Source organism: Parasteatoda tepidariorum, chromosome 10 (assembly GCF_043381705.1).
Source record: "Parasteatoda tepidariorum isolate YZ-2023 chromosome 10, CAS_Ptep_4.0, whole genome shotgun sequence".
Classification (NCBI taxonomy): Eukaryota; Metazoa; Arthropoda; class Arachnida; order Araneae; family Theridiidae; genus Parasteatoda; species Parasteatoda tepidariorum.
In genome coordinates, this window is record NC_092213.1 from 85976870 (window position 1) to 85988441 (window position 11572).

Here is an 11572-nt window from a genome sequence, read left to right on the forward strand (position 1 = left end):
TGTTATTTATACTTACGCACATGCATAAAATGTATATACATACGTATAATGCAAGTACATACACACAAATTTGTTCATACATAACACGTTTTTTTGACGATGTATGTAAATATGTGAGTACATGAATATCAACATACAATGCCCGTTCTAACCATGTGTACATGTCTGAAAATACTTTTTATATGCATAAATATGTACATGTATGTATAACTAAGCTCTAACGTATAATTCACGTACATACTATGAATGTACTTGCGTGTATAAATACATGCATACGTACATACATCTACTGTCCATACATACGTACCTACAAAGTAACATACATGTTTGCATCTATATTACTTGCAAAATTAAGTACGCAAAATGTAGATACAAATAACGTTTGTACATACATTGCATTTACTTCTGTACATTAATGCATAGATCTTATATGCATACGTACGTTAATACATGCACATGCATTCATACAAATATTGAAGGGGTTTAAAATATATCTATGTACGAGAAAATTGTAGGCATGCTACGTATATACGTCTATATGCATACAAACTTACATGCCTTCCTCCATATTATTGAATTGCATTTATACGTCCGCTCTACGTATATAAAAATGCGTTAATACATACATAAAAACTGAATTAACATATAGTATTAATAGTAAGCATATAGTATGTAATCGTAATTACTTGTAATCGCCCTATGATCTTATTCGTGTTTCTATGTACGTATTTCAGTATATAATTCTGTGTTTAAAAGTTTTCATTTAATAAACCAAACAATAGTAAACTAAACAGTTTATTTACTTATGTAATTTATGTATTGTTTCAATAGTATTCAATTACCTACAATCCCGATTACAAATGTAATCAAGCACACTTGAAATTATGATTACATCTAATCATGTTGTAATTATAAATATCACAATTTCTTAAATTAAAGATTACCTGCAATTGTTAGATAAACTTGTAGTTATGATTTCTTGTGATAACTTGTAGTTATGATTTCTTGCAATTTTACTTTATGATTACAAGTAGTCAGGATGACTAGCAATCCCAGGGTTTGATTATTTATCATTCTGATTGTCTGTAATCACTTTTCATAATCGCTTTAAATTAGAAATAGTAATTATTTGTTACTTATTGTATGTAATTACTATTGTATGTAATTACTATCGTATCGTAATTACTTTTAATTATGATCATTACAAGTAGTTGATTACTAAGCAATTATAATCTATAATTAATTACATTTGTATTTGATGCACAACTTGGTATGAAAATGACGTTTTTTGCTATTTATTCAATATTTTACTCAGAAAAATTAGTCATGATTAATGAATTTATTCATCAATTTTTATACAAAACTTTGCATAAATTTGCATAATGAATGATAAATAATGACTAAATTTGTAAATGAATTCACCGTCAATCAAATATTCAGAAAGAATTTATTCTGACTAAATTTAGACATGAATAAAATTTCCTTGAATGATGCCCAGCACTAATATTTAGCTTCCTAACCCCTCAATTTATGATTTTCCGAAATTTCGTCTTGTCCTCTGATTTGATGGTCAGGAATCCAAAAATGTAAAAAAAAAAAAAAAAATATGTTTATAAAAATATAATTATTATATTTAATTATTATTTAGTTATAATTAAAAAATATAATTAATAATTAGTTAACATATTTGAAGTCAGCCCCTGGAATTAACACTTAGTATATGAAATTCCGATCATTAGGACAAAAGTTATTCAGTATAATATCTTTTCCTTTTTTGCTCACATACAGTATACATATTTTACAACTGGCCATAGTAAGGAAAGTAAATGTAGAAGTACATTTATACACACAAATATTATTTGTGAAAGCTTTGTATTATTTTTGTAATTGAGGTTTGCCTAAGAACTTACACGAACAATATATAGAACACATCTTATCTTTGGGTTAGCTTTTATATTTTCCCTAGTTTTTTCTCTTTTTTGTTTTTTTAAAAATTCACTGATTTTTCTTATAAGTTTTTTTTTCTATCCTAAAAGAGAATAAATGAAAATCTAATTTTTCCTCATATAACTTTGCATTCGATACTTGTACAGATGTTTGTGTAAGCTTTTTTATAAAAATTAAGATAAAGAGGAAACGATGTCAATTAATTTCGAAGACACTTGACAAAACCTGGCTGAAATCTTTTTATTTTCCCAAAAAGCTGCAGATATTGTTTTTCTATTTTAATATTGAATTAAACGACATATTGCGAGATCTTGAAGCTATTCTCTCTACAGAAGATGGGCAACAACTGTTGATTTGAAGGGAGAAAAAGAGGAGAAAAATAAACTTGAATTCTTGAAGTTTGAATGCTTATTTCTACCAACCGTCAATCAAATATGTTAAGCATAACAATTAAGAAATGTTTACCAAATGATGCTGCAGGTGTTTACAAAAACATACACTACTTATATATTCAGTTTGTCATTTCAGAATTCACTATTTTTTGTGCAGACGGTTATTTTTAAAGAAGCAGCTTCTTGAAGGAAAATGACGATTATTTTTTGCCTCTTTCTTCTCTCGACTCTGCCCATTTTTTCATTGTCGAGTGAAAATAGCATTTTTTTAAATCGTTTAAGGAGAGATGCGAAGATAAACAAAGCTGAACTGAAAGCGAGAGCGGAAAAATGCAAATCTATGGGAATAGCATCTGGAGAACTATCAATGGGTGGAGATTATTTAAGCAATGCAGGTGATGTCCTAAATGCTGCCCCTATCGTTGGACAATTTATGAAAGCTGGTTGTTCAGCTCTGGCTAGCGTCTTCTACCTGAAAAAAAATAGGTTGAATCTAGCTGCAACTGCGATGGACTGTAATCAAATTCCATTCGATGAGATTAAAATTCAAATCGATGAAAAGCACTAATTANACCAAAACAAGACTATCTGCTTCAACTCTTAAGGGTTGATGATGATAATGTAAAAAAACATTTGGGAGACATTAGAGATCCAACTGAAATGTGGACGAAATTACTAATGCTTTTTGATACTGTAAATAGTTTGTTGGAAAACGGAAAAGATGTGCCAATATCAGCAATCGATACGATATTGCGGGGAACGCAAACTTATTCCTCTGTCATGAGTTTTCTTATTCAAGTACATATATATCTCGCAAATTATCATTATCAACAAGGTAATTTAGACGACTACAATAATGAAATGGCCAATATTGACAATGTATATACAAAATATTCGAACATTTTAATTCATAGAGATAAGTCTATCATTGGATACGCCGAAGATATATTATCAAAAGTACCTTCGAATCCAGTTTATTATGAAAATAATTTTTTATCCGATTCGACGAAACTTCTTAATGATTTAACGTATGAAATTTTAAACTTTAATGTAACAATATTAAGGCCCGTTAATGACATGTTTATATCATTTGAAGCGATTTCTAACGAGACCGAATATCCTAGGTGTGATTGTACAATAAAATACGCTTTGCAATTTAAGAAAGAAGGAGTTTATTCGAAAATCAGTCAATGGACAACACCATCCAGAATAGAGAAAAAAGGTTATCTGACCCTAAGAATACCAATTGATACGGAAAACAAGCGACTCATTTTTCGTCAGATAGGGGATAATAAAGCAGAGTTAGTAGGAATGGTCAATACTTCACAAACTCGTTTTTGGGATATCAATAGGGATCTTTACAATGCTGTGAAAAATCCATTGGAGGAAGAAGCTATGAAAGAAGTAGAATTATACAGGAAACATGGTGCTGATATTAAGGCGACATTTGAATACGGAAGAAGTGCTATTCACGAAGCTGTTCTAGCCGGTCATACAAATTTAGTACAATATCTACACGAAAAAGGAGTTGATATTAATATGGCAGATGATGAAGGTTACACTCCCTTGCATTTAGCCGCTGAAGCTGGTAGAAAAAATGTTACTAAATATTTGGTGAGTATGAGAGCAAGGAAAAGAGCAATAACCAAAATGGATTTACTGACACCGTTACATCTTGCAAGTAAAAATGGATATTCGGAGCTATTACAACATTTAATTAATAAGAAAACTGTAAACGGAAAAGACAAATTCGGATTCACACCTCTTCATGCAGCCGTCAAAGGAGGAAAAAGTGTTATGAATTTTTTTCTCATGAAAACAAATTTTAATCCAAATGTCAATGCGATGTCTGAATTTCGTAAATTTACTCCATTACATCTTGCAGTAATGAAAGGAGACCTGGAAGTTACACAAGTTTTAGTTAGAAACAATGTGACACACTTGAATGCTAGAGACCTTGATGGCCTTGCTCCTCTTCACTACGCAGCACTTGCTCTTCCGTCAGAAAAAACTATTGCGATCGTCGAAGAATTACTTAATGCAAAGGAAAAAATTGACCCAAATGCTGAATGTAAGAATGGTTGGACTGCTTTGCACTATGCATTATTTAAAAGGAATACAGATGCAGCTTTAAAACTGGTAAGAAATGAAAAAATCGATTTATCGTTGCGTCTTGATGGAAATGTCACTTTTTTGCATTTAGCAGTATCGGCTGGACAAAAGGAAGTTATTCCCAAGTTGCTCGAAAAAAACATCAATATTGAAGCTGAAACAGAGGATGGATACACAGCACTTCACTTAGCAGCTATGAGAAAAGAGTCCGAAACTGCTTATAAGTTAGTTGAAATGGGGGCAAATATCGAAGCCCGTACCAAAAACTATTCCACCCCATTGCATTATGCGGCTTCGGCAGGCAGAATTAAAATAGTACAAGATCTTTTGGAAAAGGAAGCAAGTATGCTGGTTCGTAACAAAGAAAAGCGATATCCGATCCATGAGGCGGTATCCCATGGTCATTTAGATGTTACGAAACTGTTTATTGAAGAAGATATCAACATTGTGTATGAGAAAGATATCACTGGCAAATCATCTGTGGACATAGCTATAGAGAATTCATATAACGATATTATTATTGAATTTGTAGATAAAGGACTTAATTTGACTGGGCTTTACGGGGAAGGAAGACCACTTTTGCATACTTTCGCGAAGATTGGAAACATTGAAATGGTGCAATATTTTCTTAGTAGAGGTGCAAATGCTAATGGCTCAGATTTCGAGAATAAGACGTTTTATGACTTGGCTGTTGAAAATGGTCATAAAAACATTGTAGAATTCATTTTTGAGAACGAAACAATCAGTCGTCCACAATTGGACGAAGTTTCTTGCAAAGCCATTGCTTCTGGTCAGCTGGATATTATAAAATATTTAATAGAGCAGAGCGAAATATCATGCGATCCATTACAAACTGCAGCTTCAGAAGGTCAACTGGAAATTGTAGAATATTTAGTTGAAGAAGCTGCTTACCATGTAAGCGAGAATAGAAACGGACAAACGGCTTTGTGTAATGCAATGGAAAAAGGACATTATGATGTCGTCAAGTATTTAGTTAGTAAAGGAGCGGAGATAGATGGAGACTGTTCCATAGGTTCAAAAGAGTATACTCCATTGATTTATGCCATTGAATATAAGAATATGGAAATATTTACATTTTTTGTTAGCCGTATTTCTGATATCAACAGAAAAGATATATTTCAAAATACTCCGTTGTATTACAGCTCTTCACTTAACTGCTTAGAATGTGTCATGCATTTAATCGAAACAAAAGAAAGAACTATTAATCTAAACGCACTGAATTCCAATAATAAAACTGCATTGGAAGCTGCCTATGAAAAACAAAATCTTGAAATTAGTAAATACCTCCAAGGACTTGGAGTTACTACTACGACTGCTGCTACAATTACGACTACTTCAGATTCTAGGTGCGTTGGTCGTCTCGACTGTGGATAGAGTAGCATATTCCAGGCTCCTACTCTATCATGAATGGACAAACATCTTCTGGATTACTTTTCCTTTATTTATCTCTTTTATTTATATTAGAACTGCTTAATTTTTTTTTCTTACCTGAGTTAATAATTTAAAGTCTGGAAATATAATTTAAGTAAATGATAGAATTGCCCCAGAAAATTTTCTTCTGATTGTAGCATTTTTTCTAAATTTTTAAATTCTGAAAGGAATCAGTAATCAATATTGATATAAATTTATACCAAAGAAAGTGTTTGACAAATAAAATATACTATACAAACGCGCAATTTGTTGAATAATTGTAAACAAATTCTCTATACTTTTCCTACAAAAAATCTTTTGTTTGCTTGTGCAGTTTAACAGTACAGATTGTTTAAGCAGTGCAAGTCAGTTTTATATTAAGAAATAGGATTTTTTCACCAGTGCTATGTTTGTAAAACAATCTGTGTTTAATAACTTTTAATACATATGTATTTTTAAAAAATATGTTTATTATAAATATTGTTAAAATATAGTTTGTTTTTCATATGTCTTTACGAAAGTGTATAATATTTTATTTGTGTTGATGTTATAAATACTCAATTCAAAATAATATTTATAGTGAAATTATTTTGTACATTAAATATCCAAATAAAATATTTTACTTCATTTTGTCTTAAGTTTTCTGTAGAAAACAAAAATGTTATAATTAGTTTAATATTTTAGATTGCAATATATAAGATTATCGAGATTCAAACAAAAATTGCCTATGTACTTAGTTTGAAAAATGTATTATTTGATTTGTTTTCTAAATTTCAGACAATAGTTTATTGTAGTCTAATCTTTATTAGATGTAATTAAATCTGTTAGAATAGTTAGTTGCAATTACTACTTTTTAGAGTGTCATTTGAAAATAAAGTTCAATTACAAATTTTTTCTTATCTTTGAAATTTTTATATAAAACATTGCCATTAACCTTAAAAACTGTTATGGTGTTATTCTGATTTTTATTAATTTTGGAGCGTTCAGACTATTTTCTATTATTAAAGTTATAGTAATTTCATTTAATAATTTCAAGTAATGTGTGGTTCCAAAAGTTCACTAGTTCAGCCTAATTAATCATTTACATTTTGATTATATACAGGGTGGCTATTGTTACAAATATCAAATCATTTTATTATACACATATTAAATAGAGAACAGTGAATACACAAATATGATGAACACTATAAATAGAAGTTTACATTCAGAAATTTTATATGAATCGACCACCATTTTTATTCATTAATAAAGATAGATAATCTCTCACACCATAGTCTGATGGCAATATCCCAGAAAGCATGTAACCTTACGACAACCTTGTGTTTTAACTTTATTTTCATTGTCACGAAAAGGTTTGCGGTAAAAACCTTTTTTCAATGACGTAAAAATATTGCAATTTCCAACCTTTCCTCCTTAAAGGAAAAGTAAATGATTTTTAAATCTTTTTTAAAAATATTGTTATTTAGGTTAAAAAACAAGCAAATTGTAAGCATTTTTGTTTTCTGTCATGGTTAGGTTAGCAGAAATATTAAGCGAAAACCTTTTTCAAGGGAAACGAAATAAAGCAAATATTAACCTTTTCAGCGTAAATATTAATAAATAATAAGAAAATATTTTGCAAAGGACCTCATTTAAAGGAAAGCGAATAAACGAGCATAAGACCATGATTTTGGATTTTTTTTTATGGTCTGCGAAAGTACAATACGAAAACTTTTTTTAAAGGTTTCTTGACACAAGTATAAATAATAGTTTTTTTTTTTCAGAAACTTTTCATTCGAACAATCTTACTAAAATAATAAATAAAATTTTAAAAAATTTGAATTTGGAGTTTAAAATTGACTCTTCAATATTTTTTTACCTGTTTTTTTTCTTCTCGAATTTGGCTTTAGGGGTCGTCCTATGCGTTGCGGTTCCTTTAAAATGTGTGGCCTTCTCTCGTTCATTTTACCTTATTGCAAACCTAATTATGGTATAGCAATAAAATATTCGCGCGAAGAGAATTTTATTTAAAATATTTATGTACAGAAAAAATTCGCCCGACAGTCTATTGTGAGCTAGAGGGTCATCAATATTATGACTCCGCGATTTATGACTAACGAGGAGTGATGGTGAAAATAAAATCAGCATTGTGCAACTACCGCCTTTATTTCCCTGACAAGCTGGTACCCGCTCTAAACCTGGGTGAATTCAAAACCTAGACCCACAGTTTTTTTCATCATATCTTTGGAGTGAATTTAAGAACATTTTGTTCACAGAACTCGATGCATAGTGTGCAAAATAAAAGACAGACCACCCTGAATAGAGAATAGATTTTGATCTAATGATTGAATTTTCACGTTTTATAACTCAATCTTAATTTTTCGAATGGGTGATCTCAAATATGCTAATTAATTAGTGTAGGCGATTATTTAAGTTACGAAATTAAACACAAAAATGTGTTTTCTCTGAATAAACATACCTTTTTTCCGACGGATTCAGATTTTGAACCCCCAAAATATAGGGGGTAGCCACAATCTTTGGAATATTGTCCCTATAGTTTGATCATGAGGGTGATCCAAAGTTTGGATGCCTCTATCTTAATTTTATATTTTGCATATTTCGCCATACAAAGAGATCTTTTTAAGCGAGTTAAAAAAAATTTGAACATAATTTTAAAATTCGTTTATCCAAAGATAATGGCATGCAGAAAATAAACTTTAGTAAATATTTATTATTTTTTATTACGCTATTAAATAATAGCTGTAAAATTTTTGAACTATAAGGCATACAACTTTTTATACAATTTTTATGTACGTAATTTTACTTGTCAAAATACAAAATCGAGCTAAATCGATCGAATTGTTCCTATATATATTTAAAATTCAATTTCTCAGAAACTATTCAACCGATTATGCTCAAATTTTGCTTCTTGTCACGTGAAATTACATATTTTAAAAGGATGTAAAAATTTTATACCTCTCAATTTAAATTTTGTCACTGCTGTGAAAGATTTTCTCGAAAAAGTTCATAAGTTAGCAGGTATGTAAATGTTCAACCATTCCTGAAATTTTTCAGCAGTTTTTTCGTGTCAAGAATTTTTTCTAAACATTATCGATAAAACACTGTTGAAAATAAAAATTTAAAATAAAAAAAATGTAAAAGGAACTAATATAAATAAAAACAAGTTTTTCTGAAGGAGGGGGNTATCGGCAAAACACTGTTGAAAGTAAAAATTTAAAATTAAAAAAAAATGTAAACGGAACTAATTTAAAGAAAAATATGTCTTTCTAAAGGGGGGGGGGAGGCTAAAAGTCTGTTTAATTAAATTTTAATTAAGTCGTTCAAAAAATCGGAAGATAGTATTTTAAATCTGTTCTCTTTCTTTTAACGTCTTATTTGAATTATCAAACAAATATACGTCTAAAATACATAAAATTAAAATGGAAAAGCAATAAATAAAATTTTAAACGAAGTTCTTTTAAAAACTAGAAAAACTTCTATTAGCCTTATTGTACCGAAACTTTGAGGCAATGCTTAATGTTCAAACTTCAATATTCTTATTCAATTAAAAATAATAATAAAAATAAAAGAAAAAAAAAAAATAATCTCACTAAATTTAACTTTTGAAAATTATTGTAAACCCCAGATTCTACTCCCTCTCAAAATACTGTCTTAAAAACTGCTGCTTACGTCATGCACAACTTTGCACTAATATTACGGCTGCTGATCATTTACACTTTTGGAGTTTACTTGCGTGATAAAAGTTTGAAATTGAAGTTTCTTAATGATATTCTGTTTTATTGTTCCAAGTTTAAGAAATTTCCCTTTCGTTGATCTAAAAAGTAGGTACACGGTTTAATTGCATTTCATCTGCCCTATTAAATATTTAATTTACGCATTGTTACATGTTTTCTTAAGATTATCAATTAAGATTAACTTAATTTAAAACTTAAATTTATGCTTGGAACGGGCTTACCCAAAGGACATTAAATTGTCATTATGTTCCCTTCTTAATTTCAGTAAGTTTCAAGTAAACACTGAAACATAATTTAAATTTAATTATCAATACTATCAATTTATTACTGTTATTACTATTTTACCTTAATTTTTTTTTTTTTTTTTTGATGAGTGAGATGCCGATAGATTCAAGCAAATAACATTTACAATACATTTATAGTAATTATAAAAAATGAAAATTAGCACTAACGCGTTGTGACCGTTTATTATAAGGCATGGGATATGTATTTAGGATGATTGACAATGATAGCACTAATATTGATCACTTATAACATAACAATAACTTTATTCACAATACCTACATAGAACACATCAACAAAAGAACATACTGGAAATCGAAACTGAAACATACAATGTAAACACAGTTGCAGTTACATCACAACCGCGATACTAGCGCCAGTGGAATTACATGAAAGATCCCAACATAACGTTAGTTAGATTTACATTAATAACAAAATATAGCTGGACAAATAAAAATAATATTTCAGAAATTGAAGATTTATCCATATTAAAAAGTTTTATGAGGCTCCAGACTACTTATCAGGATTTTAAAATAGAAACTGTGTATTACTATAATTTGATTCTGATTTTTGCTAAACGTAGCATTTATAATATTTTCTTAACCCACTTGTGTACACCACGAGTGTATCCATGGCTAGAAGATTGTACCTGTAATTTCGGTAACTTTCCGATTAGCTTAAGCACTTTTAATTTCAAGACAGGATAATACATGTTTTATTCGTTTTCTAATCACCATAAGTAGAATTGATTGCTTATAGGAATAATTGTGATTCAATTTGATATTGGAATTCATTTGAGAAATTTGATCTCTATAATTGATCAAAAATCGTGGAATACTGTCAAGTTTCGAATGATGGCCATAAAAAATTTTGTGACCAGTACTAAGACTCCCTAGTTCAGTTTGTTTTAGGCGATAGTTTGGGTTCAACATGGAAGATAACGTGATCGATTGTAGCGGCTCTTGGGTACTAATTGATAGATTGCTTCTACCGCAAAATTTTCGAAACTTGAATGTAGTTTATCTATTGATTCGATTTCATACTTATGTATAGTGCGAAACAAAATTGCTCGTCTTAAATAACTTTCAATCTAATATGTAAATGGTTTACGTCTTGAGTCTCAATTTTTTNTTTTTTTTTTTTTTTTTTTTTTTTTTTTTTTTTGCTCGAGGACATTATTTTGTACATGCTAATTAATTTATACAAACGATATTTTAAGTTACAAGACAAAAAAAACAATTTTTTTTCCTCTGAAGGAATTTTTGATCCTCAAAATAAGGAAGGTAGTCAATATTTTAAAAGTTTTCCAGCCTGAAAATATTGCCAAAGTTGTTCAGGCAGGAGAGCGATTGAATGTTTGGATCTCCTAATGTTAACAAAGCTTTCTGACTATTTCGCTATATTTGAAGAACTTTTGCACACTAATATAAGATTCGTTAATCTAAAGATAATTCTATGCAGAAAATAACTTTAAATATTCTTCTTTATTTTATTTACTAACTGTCTAAAACACTTTGCATTGCAAAATATAGAAATTTCTTGTCATAATTTTTAAGAAAGTAATTTTAAAGGCAAAATGAGAAATTTGAATGAAATCGGACTGATAGCTTCCAGGTAGTCCAATTCTAAAAAAAGTTACTTATGTAAAATTCGATTTCTGAAGAACACTTCGAT

The 11572-nt window shown here is 29.5% G+C and overlaps 1 protein-coding gene across 1 annotated transcript; it reads left to right on the forward strand.

Moving 5' to 3' along the window:
* Nucleotides 1-2911: 2911 nt before the first annotated feature.
* On the forward strand, nucleotides 2912-6774 carry LOC107451077 (alpha-latroinsectotoxin-Lt1a-like). The gene has a single exon (XM_043056335.2). It carries the CDS (start codon nucleotides 3000-3002, stop codon nucleotides 5844-5846), a length of 2847 nt encoding a protein of 948 aa, XP_042912269.1. The 5' UTR covers nucleotides 2912-2999; the 3' UTR covers nucleotides 5847-6774.
* The last annotated feature ends 4798 nt before the right edge of the window (nucleotides 6775-11572 follow it).